A 21,518-nucleotide genomic window follows, 5' to 3' on the forward strand; every position below is an offset into this window, starting at 1 on the left:
TATTTTCCACCATAATTTGCAAATAAATTCATAAAAAATCCTACAATGTGATTTTCTGGAGAAAAAAATTCTCAATTTGTCTGTCATAGTTGACGTGTACCTATGATGAAAATTACAGGCCTCTCTCATCTTTTTAAGTGGGAGAACTGGCACAATTGGTGGCTGACTAAATACTTTTGTTGAAAAAACAAGCAAAACAGTCATAATGAATAAAAGCTATACTTTATTCTGAACAATCAACTGCATTTAACAGAAATAAAACAATTAAATTGAAATCATAACAGATAAAGAGACAAATATGAGACAAAGAAAATCTAAATAGCCACACTGACAGTGTACTAGGAAGGCAGTGCTAGGAAAAAAACTAGGCGCCATAGCAAGCAAATTTAGACTTCTTCATGTCTTCAAGTAGCTCTGTGAGGACTGACACAGAAGGCCTGTCTCCGGGATTCAGAATGGTCCGGAAGAACTTGCTCCAAAACGCATCGCTCCGGTCACTGTAAATAAAAAGAGTTTGCTTGAGGAACAGGGGATGAAAGACAATACCTGCGGCCCAATAATCGAATAATGTGTCCTTTCTCCCGAATTGTGCACTCATTCACTTCCCTTCATGGATTTGGTACAAGGCCGCAGGACCAGACTGATTAACCGGACACTTACTCAGAGCTTGCGCTGACCAGCTGGCAAGCGTCTTCACTGCCATTTTCAACCTTTCCCTGACCCAGTCTGTAATAACTGCATGTTTCAAGCAGACCACCATACTCCCGGTGCCAAAGAACGCCAAGGTAACCCGTGTAAATGACTACCACCCTGAAGCACTCACATCTGTAGCCATGAAATGCTTTGAAAGGCTGGTCATGGCTCACATCAACACCATTATCCCAGAAACCCTGGACCCTCTCCAATTTGCATACCGCCCCAACAGATCATGCAATCTCTATTGCACTCCACACTGCCCTTTCCCACCTGGAAAAAAAAGAACACCTATGTGAGAATGCTGTTCATTGACTACAGCTCAGTGTTCAACACCATAGTGCCCTCCAAGCGCATCACTAAGCTAATGACCCAGGGACTGAACACATCCCTCTCCAACTGGATCCTGGGACTTCCCGACGGGCCGTCTCCAGGTGGTGAGGGTAGGCAACAACACATCTGCCACGCTGACCCTCAACACGGGGGCCCCCCAGGGGTGCGTGCATGGTCCCTCCTGTACTCGGTTCACCCACAACTGCGTGGTCGTGCACGACTCCTACACCATTATTAAGTTTGCAGACGACGCGACGGTGGTTGGCCTGATCACCGACGACAATGAGACAGCCTACAGGGAGGAGGTCAGAGACCTGGCAGTGTGGTGCCGGGACAACAACCTCTCCCTCAATGTGAGCAAGACAAAGGAGCTACAGTAAACAGAGGGCCGAGCACGCCCCCATTCACATCGACAGGTCTGTAATGGAGCGGGTCAAGAGCTTCAAGATCATCGGTGTCCACATCACTATGGACCTATTATGGTCCAAACACACCAACACAGTCGTGAAGAAGGCATGACAACACCTCTTCCCACTCAGGAGGCTGAAAAGATTTGGCATGGCATGAGCCCTCAGATGGTACTTTTCAGATTTCATTTACATAACAATGGCTAACTGAACTTCAACACCTCACAAAGCAACAGGGTTAAAGTTGTCAACTTAAATTTTTTAAATATATATATTTAAAAAATTTAAGTTGACAACTTTAACCCTGTTGCTTTGTGAGGTGTTGAAGTTCAGTGAGGTGTTGAAGTTCATATATACAGCTCTGGAAAAAATTAAGAGACCACTGCAAATTTTTCTTAAATCAGCATCTCTACATGTATGACAGCCGTTCCATTCCAGTGTCTGTTGAATTCCAACACAGGCACACCTCATTCTACTGAATTAGGTACTGATTAGGTGATCACCTGAACCAAATCTTATTTAACGAGGAAAAGTATAAAAACCACTGCTGTGGTCATCACTATCCTCTTGCAATAGGACCAGCTGGATGGCAAAAACAGTGCTAATAGTACCTAAAAAGTAATATTAATCTAAAAATAACTATGGACCATGCCAAAAGAGTTGAAAAGGAAAGTTTTGAGTGAGGAAAAGAAGGGTTCAATTCTGGCTTTACTGGCAGAGGGATACAGTGAGCGTCAGGTCCTTAAAATTTCAAAGACGGCGGTTCATAAGAACAAGGTCAAGCAGCAGACATTGGGGACAACAAAGCTACAGACCGGCAGAGGGCGAAAACGACTCTACTGACCGGGATGACCGCCAACTCATTCGAATGTCACTCAACAACCGTAGGATGACATCAAGTGACCTACAAAAAGAATGGCAAACAGCAGTTGGGGTGAAGTGCACGGTGAGGACGGTTCGAAACAGGCTCCTAGGGGCAGGGCTGAAGTCGTGCAAAGCTAGAAAAAAGCCCTTCATCAATGAGAAGCAAAGAAGAGCCAGGCTGAGGTTTGCAAAATACCATAAGGATTGGACAGTAGAGGACTGGAGTAAGGTCATTTTCTCTGATGAGTCCAACTTTGCCCAACACCTGGTCGTCTAATGGTTAGACGGGAGACCTGGAGAGGCCTACAAGCCACAGTGTCTCGAACCCACTGTGAAATTTGGTGGAGGATCGGTGATGATCTGGGGGTGCTTCAGCAAGGCTGGAATCGGGCAGATTTGTCTTTTTGAAGGACGCATGAATCAAGCCACGTACAAGGTTGTCCTGGAAGAAAACGTGCTTCCTTTTGCTCTGACATTGTTCCCCAACTCTGAGGATTGGTTTTTCCAGCAGGACAATGCGCCATGCCACACAGTCAGGTCAATCAAGGTGTGGATGGAGGACCACCAGATCAAGACCCTGTCATGGCCAGCCCAATCTCCAGACCTGAACCCCATTGAAAACTTCTGGAATGTGATTAAGAGGAAGATGGATGGTCACAAGCCATCAAACGAAACCGAGCTGCTTGAATTTTTGCGCCAGGAGTGGCATAAAGTCACCCAACATCAATGTGAAAGACTGGTGGAGAGCATGCCAAGACGCATGAAAGCTATGATTGAAAATCAGGGTTATTCCACCAAATATTGATTTCTGAACTCTTCCTAAGTTAAAACATTAGTATTGTGTTGTTTAAAAATGAACATGAACTTAATTTCTTTGCATTATTCGAGGTCTGACAACACTGCATCTTTATTGTTATTTTGACCAGTTGTCATTTTCTGCAAATAAATGCTCTAAATGATAATATTTTTATTTGGAATTTGGGAGAAATGTTGTCAGTAGTTTATAGAATAAAAACAAAATGTTAATTTTATCCAAACACATACCTATAAATAGTAAAACCAGAGAAACTGATAATTTTACAGTGCTCTCTTAATTTTTTCCAGAGCTGTATATATATCTGTGAAACTGTACATTTTACTTGTGGATTTTGAGAAAAAAAAATCAAGGTGTCAATTTGTCTACATGCCATTTTAAAAACAATGCAGATATTAAACCTATTTTGGTTTAAGACAAGTAACTATGAGTAAAGGGCAAATAAGCTTGCAAGCAGAGTTTGAATAAGACATCCAATTACAACTTTGCATTTAGAAAGGTTGGTTTCATTAGATAATAAATAAGCAAATGATTGATGAACACTAGATAAAATAAATGCATGTCTCTCGTCTGCCCCCTCCCTCATCTGATTGGTCATTTCCCACCAACCGCAAGCCGGCATACGTGTCATCACACCCCCTCATCCGATTGGTGGAGTAGGCGGGCTTGTGAGGACCCAGTGGCAGGACATGACAAGAGGAAACCGTACTGTACCTGGGGTGTGCTTCCTGATATTCCTCCAGTGTCCACGCTGAGTCTTCCTTAACCAGGCGCATGGTTCTCTTCTTCAGCAGAGTGTGCACAGTCTCTGCAATACCCAGGAGATCCACCTGTAATCAGGGAGAGGGGGGGGGGGCGATAGCTACTGAACTAGAGCAGAGCAACTCTATGAATCGTAAATGGAGGTATCTGGTAGATTTTTAGATGGGCTTTATTTACTTACACAAATACATGTGGCAGTTTACATAACAAGAGTCACTTGAGACTCAAAGCCACAAGAGGGTAGAACACATTTCAAACTTTGCTTGCAGCTTACATAAGACAAGAACATGATTAAAAAGAGAAACACATTAATAAACAGACATATGGGTGGGTGAGGTACAGAAGAGTATTGGGCCATGCAATAGATCACTGAATAACTCAAATACATCCTACATACAGTAAATAAAGTGAGCATAAAGATGATGCTGATGGGGGCAGGCCAGGATTTTTTTGGGGGGGCGTCCATATCAATTTAAAAACAGTGAAACCTTTCGACTTTATTTTTGAAATCTTTCGACTTTCCTCTGGAGAGCACGTAGCCATGTGACGATGCCAACAAGAGAGAGGTATGCAACGTACCTGATAGGGGCTGGCAGAGGGGGCTAGAAGGCCTTGTGTGATGAAGTCCTGGGCAGCTGGGAGGCTGTGTGCTGCAGTCACCTCCGGCTGAAGCTCCAGGTCCACGGAGCAGGAGAAGTCCAGCGCCACGGCGGCACCAATCTCATCCGTTGGTTCATCATGAGGACTGGGGGGGGGGTGGAAAGGAAAGGAAGATTAAGACTGGTAGATTATCTGACGGATTTAAAGATCTAATCCACGTTTAGGGAAACGGCACTACTGTTGCCCCCCCGCGTCCAATGATGTCCCTTTTTAATAAGTGTTGTTTGCAGTAACTTCTTAGCTTTTGTAATATCCCAAACGGTTGTGGCCGTGGCAACCATTAAGGACTCTTAGCTTTAAGAAAAACATGGAGATCTTAATCTTAAGTATGGCTGTATTTATCAAACATGACTTTCTTGGTTTCATAATGTGATATGTCCAGGGACTTTTAGCCATATGCACGTAGGGACCTTATAGGAGGAACTAGTGCATGTGGTCTAAAATCACCTGAGGCTCTAAAAAGAACAAAACAAAGGTGTATGCAAGCATGCAAGGCCTAATGTGTCTAAGTAATATGCCTGTATGTCAGGCGTCTGAACTATGCATGCAAGTCTGTGTTTGGCAACTCATACGCATTCGTGGCTGGACCGTGTGTGTGCATACCGATTCATGACCAGTGTGTCTGGACTGAGGGCTCCGTGGATCAGGTGGCAGGAGTGCATGAGTCTCACCAGCTCCACTGTCTGCATGGCCAGGGAGGCCACGACTTCCTCAAAGGTCTCCTCAGCCACCGCCTGTGTAGGCCAGAAGGAGAGGAACCACAACAGACCTTATCAACGGTTCTTTCTTATTAGAATCCTGTTCTTTACATCATAGCTAAAATGTTATGCAAAAAGAACCCCCAACAACTAGCGGTTCTTACTGGACGAGTTCAAATAGAACCTCCTCGTCTCAGATCATTTTCTTCCGTTTAATGCCTACTGAACACCACCCAAGATGATGTCATCTCATTTTATAAATGGTTTATACACAGAGCTATTGTTATTCTTTGGGGTGTGGATATAACATACTTGGCAAAACGTCACAATATGAAGTACCATTAATTACCACTTTTGTGTATGTCTATGGATAGAGGGTGCAATAATGCAAGGAGGACGGAGGTGGAACTACCCACACGCAGTGTGCTCTGCTGGGGGGCCTTGTGGACTGTGACGCAGCCGTCCTGGAACAGGAAGCAGCGCCCCGCGTCGTGGACGGGTGCCTGGGAGTCCCGGGCTAGTCGCTCCCTCAGCTGTGAGCCGATGTAGAAGTCCCACGGCACTGTGTTGTGCTCCAGCTGCACAAGGCGACAGTGGCGTGTTAGAGCTCAACTCAGCTGGAGAACCTTGTAAACTAACTGGCAATACGATCATGTTGATCTCATGGACTGTCATTGCATCCATAGCACCATAGAGTGAGGGAAAAAAGTATTTGATCCCCTGCTGATCTTGTACGTTTGCCCACTGACAAAGACATGATCAGTCTATAATTTTAATGGTAGGTTTATTTGAACAGTGAGAGACAGAATAACAAAGAAATCCAGAAAAACGCATGTCAAAAATGTTATAAATTGATTTGCATTTTAATGAGGGAAATAAGTATTTGACCCCTCTGCAAAACATGACTTAGTACTTGGTGGCAAAATCCTTGTTGGCAATCACAGAGGTCAGACGTTTCTTGTAGTTGGCCACCAGGTTTGCACACATCTCAGGAGGGATTTTGTCCCACTCCTCTTTGCAGATCTTCTCCAAGTCATTAAGGTTTCCAGGCTGACGTTTGGCAATTCGAACCTTCAGCTCCCTTCACAGATTTTCTATGGGATTAAGGTCTGGACCTTAATGTGCTTCTTCTTGAGCCACTCCTTTGTTTCCTTGGCCGTGTGTTTTGGGTCATTGTCATGCTGGAATACCCATCAACGACCCATTTTCAATGCCCTGGCTGAGGGAAGGAGGTTCTCACCCAAGATTTGACGGTACATGGCCCCGTCCATCGTCCCTTTGATGCGGTGAAGTTGTCCTGTCCCCTTAGCAGAAAAACACCCCCAAAGCATAATGTTTCCACCTCCATGTTTGACGGTGGGGATGGTGTTCTTGGGGTCATAGGCAGCATTCCTCCTCCTCCAAACACGGAGTGTTGAGTTGATGCCAAAGAGCTCAGTTTTGGTCTCATCTGACCACAACACTTTCACCCAGTTACAGTGGGGGAAAAAGTATTTAGTCAGCCACCAATTGTGCAAGTTCTCCCACTTAAAAAGATGAGAGAGGCCTGTAATTTTCATCATAGGTACACGTCAACTATGACAGACAAAATGAGGGGAAAAAAATCCAGAAAATCACATTGTAGGATTTTTAATGAATTTATTTGCAAATTATGGTGGAAAATAAGTATTTGGTCAATAACAAAAGTTTCTCAATACTTTGTTATATACCCTTTGTTGGCAATGACACAGGTCAAACGTTTTCTGTAAGTCTTCACAAGGTTTTCACACACTGTTGCTGGTATTTTGGCCCATTCCTCCATGCAGATCTCCTCTAGAGCAGTGATGTTTTGGGGCTGTCGCTGGGCAACACAGACTTTCAACTCCCTCCAAAGATTTTCTATGGGGTTGAGATCTGGAGACTGGCTAGGCCACTCCAGGACCTTGAAATGCTTCGTTGCCCGGGCGGTGTGTTTGGGATCATTGTCATGCTGAAAGACCCAGCCACGTTTCATCTTCAATGCCCTTGCTGATGGAAGGAGGTTTTCACTCAAAATCTCACGATACATGGCCCCATTCATTCTTTCCTTTACACGGATCAGTCGTCCTGGTCCCTTTGCAGAAAAACAGCCCCCAAAGCATGTTGTTTCCACCCCCCATGCTTCACAGTAGGTATGGTGTTCTTTGGATGCAACTCAGCATTCTTTGTCCTCCAAACACGACAATTGAGTTTTTACCAAAAAGTTCTATTTTGGTTTCATCTGACCATATGACATTCTCCCAATCCTCTTCTGGATCATCCAAATGCACTCTAGCAAACTTCAGACGGGCCTGGACATGTACTGGCTTAAGCAGGGGAACACGTCTGGCACTGCAGGATTTGAGTCCCTGGCGGCGTAGTGTGTTACTGATGGTAGGCTTTGTTACTTTGGTCCCAGCACTCTGCAGGTCATTCACTAGGTCTCCCCCGTGTGGTTGACAGCTCTTTGGTCTTGGCCATAGTGTAGTTTGGAGTGTGACTGTTTGAGGTTGTGGACAGGTGTATTTTATACTGATAACAAGTTCAAACAGGTGCCATTAATACAGGTAACGAGTGGAGGACAGAGGAGCCTCTTAAAGAAGAAGTTACAGGTCTGTGAGAGCCAGAAATCTTGCTTGTTTGTAGGTGACCAAATACTTATTTTCCACCATAATTTGCAAATAAATTCATTATAAATCCTACAATGTGATTTTCTGGATTTTTTTCCCTCAATTTGTATGTCATAGTTGACGTGTACCTATGATGAAAATTACAGGCCTCTCATCTTTTTAAGTGGGAGAACTTGCACAATTGGTGGCTGACTAAATACTTTTTTCCCCCACTGTATCCTCTGAATCATTCAGATGTTCATTGGCAAACTTCAGAAGGGCATGTATATGTGCTTTCTTGAGCAGGGGGACCTTGCAGGCTCTGCAGGATTTCAGTCCTTCATGGTGTAGTGTGTTACCAATTGTTTTCTTGGTGACTATGGTCCCAGCTGCCTTAAGATCATTGACAAGATCCTCCCGTGTAGTTCTGGGGTGATTCCTCACCCTTCTCATGATCATTGCAACTCCACGAGGTGAGATCTTGCATGGAGCACCAGGCCGAGAGAGATTGACAGTTATTTTGTGTTTCTTCCATTTGCGAATAATCGCACCAGCTTTTGTCACTTTCTCACCAAGCTGCTTGGCGATGGTCTTGTAGCCCATTCCAGCCTTGTGTAGGTCTACAATCTTGTCCCTGACATCCTTGGAGAGCTCTTTGGTCTTGGCCATGGTGGAGAGTTTGGAATCTGATTGATTGATTGCTTCTGTGGACAGGTGTCTTTTATACAGGTAACAAGCTGAGATTAGGAGCACTCCCTTTAAGAGTTTGCTCCTAATCTGAGCTCGTTACCTGTATAAAAAGAAACCTGGGAGCCAGAAATCTTTCGATTGAGAGGGGGTCAAATACTTATTTCCCTAATTAAAAGTCAAATCAATTTATAACATGCGTTTTTCTGGATTTTTTTGTTGTTATTCTGTCTCTCACTGTTCAAATAAACCTACCATTAAAATTATAGACTGATATTTTCTTTGTCAGTGGGCAAACGTACAAAATACTTTTTTCCCTCACTGTATATGAACTTGAGTGGAATCATTTCTCCAGCCCCACCCCTCAGCTTTATAGCAAACCAAGTGGCGGGGCAAACTCAGAACTTCGGCTTTAAAATAAAGCCAACGTTCCGAGCGAACCAGCAGTGCGATTTTGCTTTATCTGCAATTCTAGTTCGATAGAGGTGGAGCCTGCATGCATAAACAGTTAGAGATGGAGCCTGCATGCATAAACAGTTAGAGGTGGAGCCTGCATGTATGAAATCATTAAACTCCTCAACTCACCTAAAAGGACAGTTATTTAAATCTACTGTGAGTTTATAATCATTCACTAGCCTTACCTTAATGGCAACGTCACCCCCACCTCGGCCTGCATAGATGGAAAACTTCTCACAGTCCATCTTGGAGTAGATAGCAAAGGTCTCATTCCCTTTAAGCAAGACGGTTCAAAAAAAGGTGAACAAGCGGTGTAGAATTATAATCCACCCACCAATCAATAATTTAAACCAACCAACCATCCATCCATCAGTAATTTAAACCAACCATCCATCCATCCATCCCTTAAACCAACCATCCACCCATCATTTAAACCAACCATCCATCGTTGATTATTAGTTGAAATACCTAGGATCAGCACATCATCTTCCTCAACCATGGGAAGGGGACCATCCTCTGAGTAGAAGTTTGGAAAGGAGCTCAGGTCCACTTGATCCAGCAAACGCTGTCTCACCCCCACACTGCAAGGGTCCTCAATCACAGGTTGGACTACAATACCAGGAAGGGAAAACACAGCATTTCAACACCAAATAGACTTGACTTATTCCTTTCAGCTCCTAGTGAAGCCAAGGGTCTCAACTAGACTAGTCATACACAATTAATGGAATCCAAAATTAATGGGCACTGGTTTTACCGCCAAATAGTCAGATTCAGCACAGTGTTGAATAGGTGAAATGAAATGTCAGTGTGCAATTGAGAACATTAGTAATTCACAACTAATAGATTCTTATGAACCACATGGACAATTACCTGCAATACTATGGAGCAATGCTTCTACTGAAACATAAGATTACAAACAGTCAAAATGAAAAGGTATTTTTTATTTTTTTATAAATGGATTAGAATGCATTTTTTCCCCTTCAGTCTTTTTTCTGTCCACTAAACTGCCATGTGCAACACAATTCCATGACTTTTACTTTGAATGAGTTTAAATACGGCTTTCTTGGACAGCCAAAGAAAAAGGCAGGGAATAATTTCTACTGGAAATAGTATTTGTGTGTAATTCAGTGCTGAAGAGATTAATTTCTTTACATTTATGTAATTTAGCAGACGCTCTTATCCAGAGCGACTTACAGTAGTGCATACATTTCATACTTTTATTTTTCTCCTCTGTACTGGTCCCCCGTGGGAATCGAACCCACAACCCTGGCGTTGCAAGCGCCATGCTCTACCAACTGAGCCACACGGGACTAGACCATCCTGATACTCACTGGATGGTGAATTCTGTTCCATGGCTTCGGGGTGGGGTGCTGCGTGGCTCTCCTCCAGCCTGCCGAGGTGGTGGACGGCCTTGCCTCCAGAGTTTGTGCCCACAGAGGAGGTGGAGGTGGGGCCTGAAGCCATGGATCCCCAAGCCTCCAGGCTGGCTTCCTGGATGGGGCTGCAGAACAAACATCAAGGAGATAGTCAGAAGAGCCCTGTTCAAATACATATTTTCTTGCTCCTTGAAGTAATTACTGATCTGACATAATTGGTGAAAGCAACACAATAGGTTTTAGAATGTTCATAGCTCATTAGAGCTGCACGTTATGACTTTGCAATGTATTTTCCATTTGAGCAGGGTTGTGTTCATTAGGCACGAAACGGAAGAAAACGAGGTGTAAAGCGGGGAGGTACTACCTGAACTTGTCCAATAAGATATGGTCGTTTTCAGATCCCTTTATAAAACATTTTGCTACAGTGTGCCCGTATCAATGAACACAGCCCCGGCTTATCATCATGACTTGCACTGGCAGAGACTCTCGAGAGGGAGGGAAAAGCTACTGAGCTCGCTGCCATCAAACTCTCAATAAGGCTAGCGGACCCTTGTCGGTCGGGTCAAAACTCATTGGGTGGTAAAACTATACCTGAGCATCTTCCTTCCTTCCGAGTCGGCGTCAGGTTGAGGGGTCATGCCGGGCTCTTTGGTCAGAGTGCCAGCGTTGGGTGAGACCGCCCTCTGTCCCGTGGCGTGATAAGGAGAGGAAGCCATCTTGGCGGCCTTCACAAAGTCCTGCGTGTCCTCGGGGCTGGCGCACAGCGTCTTGTTCTTGTGGCCGCTGACCACGTCCTCATTCAGGGACTCGCTTCTCTCTGGGAAGTTCTGGGTGGTACAAGTCAATCAATCAATCATAACTATTGATATAATGATTTTTTTTGTGCAACCAGGAATTTCCAACAGAATACATATGTAGACTAACGTAGCCTGAGCCCAGGTCTGTGAGTTGACAAGACCGCACAAACAGATCTGGGAACAGGCTGTACATACAAAGGCAGTGGATCATTGATGGTTTTGCCTGAATTGTGCTAGATTAGCGCAAAGTCAATATTACAGTTTTAAAAAAAACTGTCCAAACCTTAGATAATTGGGTCCGTTCAGAGTGGGGGATACTGCCGCCTGTCAACAAAAAAAGTGATCACCTTTGAAGTGCATGGAAAAGTCTGAAACACTTTGTGTCGTTGTTCCTGCATAATTATTAGTTATCCAAATAATACTACAGTGTTAAAACAAACTGTTTTAACCCATGTTACGATACTTCCTCAATACAGTTTTGAAGCAGGTTGGAGTTTAGAGGACTTTAGAGGACATTCCGAATTACCTGGAAACAGGTATGGCGTCTTAAAGCAAAGACCTCTCTCTCCAGGGGGTAGGAAAACATCATCTAAAATAGTAATCAAGTCAGCGAAAGACCTCAAGTACAGGTCAAAGGTCAGACACAGGCCAAAGGTCAGATAGAGGCCAAGTACACGTTAAAGTTGATAATTGAAAATTATCAAATACCTATTATTTTTCTACCTCCCCTTGACATGTCTATGTAGCTTGTTTAGCGCTGTAGCATGTATAGCATTAACACGTGTACACGCATATTGTAATGAACACAAACCTGGAATCACGTCCTTTTGACGAGGAATAGAGTTTCTGTAAAGTAAAATGGGGAGAAGAAAATGACCATTATCATATAGGCTAATTAACACCGACTGTCTAAGTCACTGACTATGACAATGTAAACTAGACTGTGTTTCTTAATGCAGTGATATACGACAGGAGTCTCAAAGGCTTACCCAGATGCACGCGTGGAGCCAGACTGTGATCCTTCATCAAAGATCTGGAAAGCCATTGCATTCTGTTGGCTGGTAGGTATGACGGACCCAGACCCACACTCTGTTATTTGGATGGACTCAGTCCCAGTGACCTCCTAGACGCAAAAAGTTATGAAAATTGTTTATTTGACATGAAAACACTTTTAGACACAGCAGGGTTGTGTTCAGTAAGGAGAAAATGTTTTGAAACTAACTTGTCCAATAAGAAACACTCATTTTCCCCATTGCAAAACGTTTTGCTACCAGTGGTTACCCCTAGGATATTTTTCAGCAGCAGTAGCAGAGGAGTTGGGGGTGGGGCTTCGTGGGGCATACGTCTACATACACTGCATTCGGAAAGTATTCAGACCCCTTGACTTTTTCCACATTTTGTTACGTTACAGCCTTATTCTAAAATTGATTGAATTATTTTTCATCCTCAAATCTACACACAATACCCCATTATGACAAAGCGAAAACAGGTGTAGAAATGTTTGCTAATTTATAAAAATTTAAAAACAGAAATAGCTTCTTTACATAAGTATTCAGACCCTTTGCTATGAGACTCGAAATTGAGCTCAGGTGCATCCTGTTTCCATTGATCATCCTTGAGATGTTTCTACAACTTGATTGGAGTCCACCTGTGGTAAATTCTATTGATTGGACATGATTTGGAAAGGCACACACCTGTCTATATAAGGTCCCACAGTTGACAGTGCATGTCAGAGAAAAGAAACCAAGCCATGAGGTGGAAGGAATTGTCCGTAGAGCTCCGAGACAGGATTGTGTCAAGGCACAGATCTGGGGAAGGGTACCAAAATATTTCTGCAGCATTGAAGGTCACCAAGAACACAGTGGCCTCCATCATTCTTAAATGGATGAAGTTTGGAACCACCAAGACTCTTCCTAGAGCTGGCCTCCCGGACAAACTGAGCAATTGGGGGAGAAGGGCCTTGGTCAGGGAGGTGACCAAGAACCCAATGGTCATTCTGACAGAGCTCTAGAGTTCCTCTGTGGAGATGGGAGAACCTTCCAGAAGGAAAACCATCTCTGCAGCACTCCACCAATCAGGCCTTTACGGTAGCGTGGCCAAACAGAAGCCACTCCTCAGTAAAAGGAACATGACAGCCCGCTTGGAGTTTGCCAAAAAGCACATAAATCACTCTCAGACTATGAGAAAGAAGATTCTTTGGTCTGATGAAACCAAGATTGAACTTTTTGGCTTCAATGCCAAGCGTCACGTCAAGAGGAAACCTGGCACCATCCCTACGGTGAAGCATGGTGGTGGCGGCATCATGCTCTAGGGATGTTTTTCAGCGGCAGGGACTGGGGGACTAGTCAGGATCGGGGGAAAGATGAACAGAGCAAAGTACAGAGAGATCATTGATGAAGTCCTGAGCACTCTAGAGCTGGTTCTCAGACTGGGGGCGAAGGTTCACCTTCCAACAGGACAACGACCCTAAGCACACAGCCAAGACAACGCAGGAGTGGCTTCGGGACAAGTCTCTGAATGTCCTTAAGTGGCCAAGCCAGAGCCCGGACTTGAACCTCTCTAGAGAGACCTGAAAATAGCTGTGCAGCGACGCTCCCCATCCAACCTGACAGAGCTTGAGAGGATCTGCAGAAAAGAATGGGAGAAACTCCCCAAATACAGGTGTGCCAAGCTTGTAGCATCATACCCAAGAAGACTTGAGGCTGTAATCGCTGCCTAAGGTGCTTCAACAAAGAACTGAGTAAAGGGTCTGAATACTTATGTAAATGTTATATATCATTTTTTTCCATTTGCAAACATTTCTAAAAACCATTGATGAATAAAAAGAAATATTTTTAAAAAATGTAGAATAAGGCTGTAACGTAACAAAATGTGGAAAAAGTTAAGGGGTCTGAATACTTTCCGAATGCACTGTATATAAAATAAAATAAAATAAATCCTAATGCATACAGAGGAAATGCTGGCTACGGCGTGCCCTACTGAATCCGACCCAGATAGTCTAGCTGCAGATAGTTAATATGGTTATGACAAACAAGTTGCTTTCACAGTCAAAGTCAATGACCTTTGCAGTTTGTCAAAACACTATCTAGCTGGGTTTCCTAAACGGACCTCCAACTGAAAAGAAAAAAGGGACGACAACCACAATCGTGACACACATTGGACATCTGCAAAGCAAGTTCAGGCATCTCAAACCAGGGTAGCGTTCAGTAGGCACGAAACGCGCTGAAAGGGGGAGATTATCTCAATTTGTCCAATAAGAAACACTTTGTTTTTCTGTTACAAAACGTTTCGCTACGGTGTGCCCTAATGAACACAACCCTAGATTTAGAGTCTTTGCCACTTGCCTGCTGTGGTCGTTGCTGTCGTTGCTGGGATTGCTGCAACTGAAGCAGTCGTTGCTTCTCATCTATCTGCTGCCTCAGCCTCTCTTTGGCTTGGCTCTGCTGTTGAATCGTCTCTATCCAAAGGAAAGGGAGGGAATAAACAATTAATAAAGGGGCATGGGTGGTTTACCTTGAGGGAATATGTCAGTGGAAAAAGGTCCCTTAAACGGCACAGAGAAGCCAAAAAGGAGGCCAGAGTGACTGGGTGAGAAACGGCAGTCGAAGGCACAGAAGCCCATTTTATTCCCTGACAATTTACATGAACAGGGGATACACACACAACCTTGCCCAAGTATTTTGTCCAAAACAATATCTGTTCTATGTCTGTACTTTAAAGGGGGTTTGTTGGCCCTAAATACTGTTGGGGGTAATAGACTACAGCCAAGGTGCATGTGAAACCAGGAAATATGTCAAATGTCTTGGAACATCCCACGTATAACGTGAGTTTTATGCTAACAGTTACTGTCCAATGATAACCTTCGATTTCTTGCCGCTTGCGTGTGAAGTAGTGTTCGGCGCGCAGCTCTTCAATGCTCAGCTCCACAGCACCATTCAGCAGCAGCTCTTTGAGGTACATGCTCTGTTCCTTCACCTCGCCCCCTCCTCCCTCCTGCTGCTGCGACGGCAGACGCTCCAATGCAGACTCGTCTTTGGAGGGGGGCGGGCGGGCAGAGAGGACCATGTTCACCGTAGGGTCAATCTTACACGCAGACCTGCAGCCATGGAGAAAGGGGAGGAGATTCTTTTTGCTGCATTTAGTCAGAGATGAAACGTTAGCTAGCCCACTTGGTTAGTTAGCTACTGCAAACAAGAGTTTCCATGGTTTCTAAGAATGTAACCAGACGATTGAGAGTTGATGCATCATCAAAACTTCTTGTAATTTACTCCTTTTATTAAAACTCATTTTTTGACCAGAATATGCGCCATCCTATTAATTCCGAACAGGTAGAAAATTAATGTGAGTGTTCTTATATGCATTTATGAACATTACATTTGAAACAACGAAATTAGCTTGCAGAGTCCATCTTTAACCATGAGGAGAGTTACTCAAAACTGGCCCTAGATCAGCTGCTTGAGACAACTTTAGTCCTCCTCCACTACTCACACAGAAGGGGTCTAGTCACCCTCCTCCACTACTCACACAGAAGGGGTCTGGTCACCCTCCTCCACTACTCACACAGAAGGGGTCTAGTCACCCTCCTCCACTACTCACACAGAAGGGGTCTAGTCACCCTCCTCCACTACTCACACAGAAGGGGTCTAGTCACCCTCCTCCACTACTCACACAGAAGGTGTCTGGTCAACTTCCTCCACTACTCACACAGAAGGTGTCTGGTCACCCTCCTCTACTACTCACACAGAAGGGGTCTGGTCACCCTCCTCTACTACTCACACAGAAGGGGTCTGGTCACCCTCATCCACGAAAGGCTGGAAGTTGGGCCTGCTGGCAGGGACCATTACACTGGAGCCAGAACACCATGACTTCTGGGGCATCTGCCATGACAAAGAACACCCCCTTAAATGGCTTAATAATAACAGTTTTTACAATGATCAAATACAAAAGGTTCCACAGAAAATGGCTTTAGTTCCATATTAAAACACAAACCCAAGTCTACCAACTCTATTCACTACTGGTAAGCTATCGCGACAAAGTCTCACAGATTAGAAACAGCGCACATTGATACAATGGAAACGACAGGTCAAGTTATCTGTGGAGATAGGCATCTGTGGTCAAACCTTGATGTCGGCCAATTGCTCAGGCATGACTTCGTTCTCTTTGGCCCTGCTGGTGGGAGGTGCCATCCAGGGTTCTAGGTTCGGTTCTGCGGCTTGAAGGGAACCCGCCTGGTTCTCGTTAAACACCGGGATCGGATTGTTCTGGATGTTGCGAGCGGACCGTCTGGGCAACTGCAAGTTCAGCCCTCGAGAGTGTCCTACCAAAGACAGCAAAACGTAGTTCTCAACCTCTTCAGCCCTACTTTACTTTCAAGTGGGATATTTTTGCATCAAAGTCCAGCATTTCATCTGAAAATACTGCATTTCATTTTAGAACATTTTCTAAACAACTCTCAAATTGATATGGTCAAAACATGGCTCTGTGTACGATTGCAATTGCCCTTCTTAAGCAGAAGATCAACGACTCTGGATCCACTTTCCTCAAAGACGGCATTGAATTCAGAACAGCGCCGATTGGCTGAGAAAGCCCCATCTACCCGCCCATTGGTAGATCAGCAACTGTGCAGCAAAACCCCTAGTAAAGACCACAAAGGGCTAACCTGCAGCCGAGGCCTCTGTCCTATTGACTGGTGCGACTGCCTTTTTCCTCCCCCGTGGTCTCAGGTCTACCATATTGGTTCTTGCTGGTTCTGGTTCCTGTTCCTCCTCAGCTCTGTCTGCTATGCCAGACATAGCCTGATGGGCCACCCTGGCCTGGAAAACCCTAAAAGAAAAATCACCAAACCACAGATAAACAATGACAAGGGCTGTGCCCGAATTCTCATATTAAATCATTATAAAGTATTTACTATGAACTAATAGTACATACTATTTAGAACACACTGTTCAGTACAAATGTATGCAGCATACTCCCTTCCGTATATGACGTAGACAACAGAGGCAGACCTAGGACAGCTAACAAGGAATGGACAGAGACAAGGAGCACACACTTGTGATATTGCTGAAGTTTATCCATGGGCTGGGCTCTGCACTTAAGTCCCTCTTGGAATTTGGCGTCTGCCTTCTGGAAGTTGCCGTGCTTCTCGAACTCCTCCGCCCAGGTAATGTAAAGGGCAGCCTGAGTGAGTCCGATGCCTTGGGCCTGCATGTAGCTGAACATTTCCAGGGGCTCCATGCTGTTCTGGGCCTACAACACAGCAGTGTCCATTAGGCACCAAAACAGACTCAAATAGGGAGAAACTACATGGACTTGCCCAATAACAAAAGCTCATTTTTGTTCTATGTTGCAAAATGTTTTAGAACTTTTCCGTTGTGTACCCTAATGCACTCAACCCAAGTTGGGTCAATTGTTCCGAGTTCTGTATCGATGCAAACAGGTGGGTGGTGATAGCATGCAAGCCAATGTCAGTGCTTTCCCAGCAGTAATATACAGTATATTGAACGGCAGGGGTTGGAACCGGTTCAGGGAACAGAACCCGAAAAAGAACATTTTTCAAGGAACGGAAACAGAACCGGGAACGAAGGTTCTCTAGTGTTCCGCAACAAAAGTTTTTTTCAAATCTTGAGAACTGGTTAATGTTCTTTTTTGTTCCAAAAATATTCCTGATGTCTAGTATATAATTCTGTAATTCAGTGAAGTTATGATGCTAGTAATAGCCTAAACACATTCCAATTCACATCACGACGTTCTGCATTTCAAGCCAAGCTCCCTCCATCTCCACCCTCTCTCTCCTCACCCCTGAACTTTCAGTTGTATCTCGCGCTTGCACTTACAGGATCTGTCCATCAAACAACCTTCCCGTTCCATAGCCAGCTGCTCTATCCACGCTAATTGGTGGAGTAAATTAATGAGCCAAATGTAAAAACGGTTGATTTCACTGGGTAAATCTTTTATGATAAGTAAATATATTAACTGCTAATTTTTGGGGTTCTAACCAGTTCAGAACTTTATTCTGCTGGTCGGAACAGAACTAAATAAATAGGGATTCTGTTCGGAATGATTGGAAAGTAATTTACGTTCCAACCCGTTCACATTTTCATACAAATTTATACGAGCTTCTAAACATGGCTGTAAACATACATTTTTACACTTAGTATTAGCTTGGGGAATACAGCGAATATCGCTCCATTTCACTATTGTCAATGAAGGGAAACAGTGAAATTGAGCAATATTTCGTTTGGATTACAATATTCCAGGCTATACTTAGTAAGGCATGTGTTTGCAAGTGTGATATTGTATGAGTGAACAATATTCTGCCTTAGCTCTTGCACAGCTCAAACTAATTTGATGTGAACAAGATCACGCATAAAATGTAGATATCCTCATTGACCACCAGAGTGTGATCCTAGAAGCGAGGCTATTGGTATTCCTTAATCCTTTGGCAATCCATGTCATGTTGCCGCTCACTAGCTCTGGCCCAGGGCGTTAGCGGAGTTTGTCTAATGGAGTTCAACGTCGTTCAATGCAGGGTGGCAGTGCAGGATCACGCACTAACGACCTGGACTAGCCACTCACCAACTTGATCCAGAGGTTGATGTAACGGGGATCATTGTAGTATTTCTTGTCATCAGCAAAGAGCTGCACAGCCCTCTCCAGAATGACCGTCAGGCTGCTCTCTTTATTACCCTGTGGGTAAGTCAGGAGTATCCATTTTAGGTACCTGCACAACACAGAAGCAAAAGTGTTTTACGGTCCCCCGAGTGTGTGTGTGCGTCTGTGTGGTCAATCAAACTATTGTTCCGAGGGACATTTTGGATTGGAAGCAGGGGTAGGTTTAACAGCATACAAAAATTGTACCTATACAAAAGTTAAAAACAGATCACACAAAAGAAACTGAGTCACAAAAAAAAACCCACAGAAATCCCATCATGGCAGGTGAAGTTAGGGAGCACGGGGAAGTGTGTTTGTGTGTCTAAATCTGTATGTGTGTGTACCTATGTGTGTGTGTGTGGTGTGTTACAGAGTGAGGTGAATTGCATATGCTGCTGCACATCTCACCTATCCCAGATATCAAGTGGATCGTCTCCAGTGTACACACGGAGTTCCAATTCAAACGCTCTGTGGGGCACAAAGCGGAGCTTTCAATTCTATAGACTGAGCCGATGTGAACTTTTAAAGACACGCCCCATGTAGAAACTCACCAAATCCACACAATACCAAATTCTATAACAGATATCATAATATATCTCTACACAAAGTGAGATGGCACCTGAACAGAATAGCCCAGACAGTGACTCCTATCACCAAACCTAAAATGGTTGAATATAGCGAGCTAGTAACATTATGAAGTCAACGTTGATGACATACTGTCTCTGTTGCTGGATAGCTGCATGGCTGGATCCCTCTTGGTGGCTGCGGTGCAGATCAGTCACAGCACATCCCTCTCTCAATGGCTGGATGTTCTGTTTACACAGCTCCCGTTCTGCCTCAACCTGGGCCATAACCACAACTGTCAGAAAGAAAGGGATGTTAACTAGCTAGCTACTTTAAAATTGCTAATATAAATTTGCAAACAAGTAGCCTACAATCTAGATTACAACAACATGACACCAGTGTGCATGATGACACAATACATAAACATTGCATACACACTTACACTCTTCACTAAAGTTATATTGGACTTATTGTACTGAATTTGTCAGTGTTCCTTCTACATTACTAACACTAGTTAACTAACGTACATTCATTTACGACTAAGTGCAAAACAAAAACATTTCGGCAATTACACTTGGTAATAGTAACGCAAGCGAGCTAACAGTTAGTATGCATAAGAGCGTCTGCTAAATGACTAAAATGTAAATGTAAATGTAAGTAACATTTACATTTTAGTCATTTAGCAGACGCTCGTATCCAGAGCGATTTACAGGAGCAATTAGGGTTAAGTGCCTTGCTCAAGGGCACATCGACAGACGTTAGGCCAACTTAGATTGTATTGTTAAACCACTCATTTGCTGATTTGACTAGACAGCAATCTGCTGTTCGTGACATTCTAGCTAGCTATCTTGGTTTGCATTCTTGTTATTTTACTAATGCTGAAACGCCACTCATTAAAATACAACAAGCTTCAAGCTAACGTTAGCTTAACAGCAAAACAGCTATTTTATAGATACTAGTAGCTAGTTAACGTTAGCTAGCTCAATGAAAGAGACCGGTCGAGTTTGTGGTTGTGAGCTTGTAACGTTAGTGGTAGCTACAGACATTGTGTGTAGTGTACAACACAAAGTTAGCTAGCTAAAGACAATTTACAGTTTTTGTAATTATACAAAATATATTTACCTTTTCTTTTTTCAAATCTAAAAATGCAAAAGTTGGCTACAGCCGATTACGCCTGTGTTTTCCACACATTTAAAATCAACCGCGAGCAAAGGACGAAAGCGATTGGATTCAATATTTATTTGATCCGCCTACCCCTCTCTGATTGGATAATGTCACCACACTTCCGTAGCAATGAGCGGACTCGATTATTCTGAGCAGCGGGGCACTGGTCCATGGCCCGTGACGTGACCAGGGAAAAGCGGTATTGGAGGAGCACCATTTTCAAAATCGAACAGTAATCTGCGCCATTTGGTCATGTTGTCAACAAGGCAGCATGGTGCATCGTACAGAAACATACATCAGTTTTCATTGAGAAGGCAGATAACGCATTTTTATCAGAAACCTACCTCGTGCTTAATTACGTCACTTTTGTTTTAAGCCGATTTCGCCGTGGGCTTTGAACGGGGCACCTGGCCAAACGGTTCCAAAACCAATGCAATCAACTTTCGCCCTATGCAAAACAAGATTACCCGGGCACCTGAGCCAGATTAATCGAATCCCCTCCAACTTTCTCGGTTTACACTATCCTTCTACTTTTTCTTGGCAGGCGTAACATGCAGGTCAAAATGGAATTAGGGCCCTCTACTGGATTGGAATGCGAACACATTAAGAGAAAGCAGAGAGATATTCAAAACCTCAGAAGCTAGCACACAGTTCACTAATAATGCCGTGCAGCCTACCTATACTGAACAAAAATATAAACGCAACATGCAACAATTTCAATTATTTTGCTGAGTTACAGTTCATATAAGTAAATCAGTCAATTTAAATAAATTAGGACCTAAACTATGGATTTCACATGACTGGGCAGGGGTTCTGGCTCCCAAGTGGGTGGGAGAATTAGTTTTTCCTCACAAAAGGGCTTTATTACTTAGAGAAATACTCCTCCAATTACATTTACATTTTTAGTCATTTAGCAGACGCTCTTATCCAGAGCAACTTTCAGTTAGTGAGTGCATACATTTTTACTTTTTTCATACTGGAATTGAA

General features: G+C 43.8%; 1 protein-coding gene across 3 annotated transcripts; it reads right to left on the reverse strand.

Annotated features, from left to right (window-relative positions):
* Positions 1-205: 205 nt before the first annotated feature.
* Positions 206-20,574, reverse strand: LOC121552643 (mitotic checkpoint serine/threonine-protein kinase BUB1 beta). Of its 3 annotated transcripts, none has more exons than XM_041865619.2 (23): positions 20,490-20,574; positions 19,521-19,662; positions 19,212-19,271; positions 18,729-18,873; positions 17,203-17,399; positions 16,813-16,976; positions 16,274-16,470; positions 15,930-16,030; positions 15,014-15,249; positions 14,498-14,610; positions 12,143-12,276; positions 11,965-11,999; positions 11,680-11,742; positions 11,437-11,477; positions 10,948-11,183; positions 10,312-10,481; positions 9,449-9,589; positions 9,166-9,254; positions 5,648-5,809; positions 5,137-5,267; positions 4,453-4,618; positions 3,826-3,941; positions 206-497 (listed from the first exon to the last, which is right to left on the reverse strand). In XM_041865619.2, the coding sequence occupies exons 2-23, from the start codon at positions 19,652-19,654 to the stop codon at positions 365-367; spliced, it is 2,964 nt and encodes a 987-aa protein (XP_041721553.1). In that variant the 5' UTR covers positions 19,655-19,662; positions 20,490-20,574; the 3' UTR covers positions 206-364. The 3 variants fall into 3 exon arrangements, with proteins under 3 accessions (XP_041721553.1, XP_041721552.1, XP_041721554.1); XM_041865618.2 differs by having other exon boundaries at positions 9,449-9,598; XM_041865620.2 differs by lacking the exon at positions 11,680-11,742 and having other exon boundaries at positions 9,449-9,598.
* Positions 20,575-21,518: the final 944 nt, after the last annotated feature.

Source organism: Coregonus clupeaformis, chromosome 36, assembly GCF_020615455.1.
Source record: "Coregonus clupeaformis isolate EN_2021a chromosome 36, ASM2061545v1, whole genome shotgun sequence".
Lineage (NCBI taxonomy): Eukaryota > Metazoa > Chordata > Actinopteri > Salmoniformes > Salmonidae > Coregonus > Coregonus clupeaformis.

What these genes read in the sequence shown, in the direction of transcription:
- LOC121552643 (XM_041865618.2), bottom strand. Translation starts at nt 19,654, where the DNA reads ATGGCCCAGGTTGAGGCAGAACGGGAGCTGTGTAAACAGAACATCCAG. An exon ending in GCTATCCAGCAACAGAGACA is followed by an intron (nt 19,272 to 19,520) that starts GTATGTCATCAA and finishes TGTGCCCCACAG; the next exon opens with AGCGTTTGAATTGGAACTCC. An exon ending in CCTCTGCCAGCCCCTATCAG is followed by an intron (nt 3,942 to 4,452) that starts GTACGTTGCATA and finishes CCCTGATTACAG; the next exon opens with GTGGATCTCCTGGGTATTGC.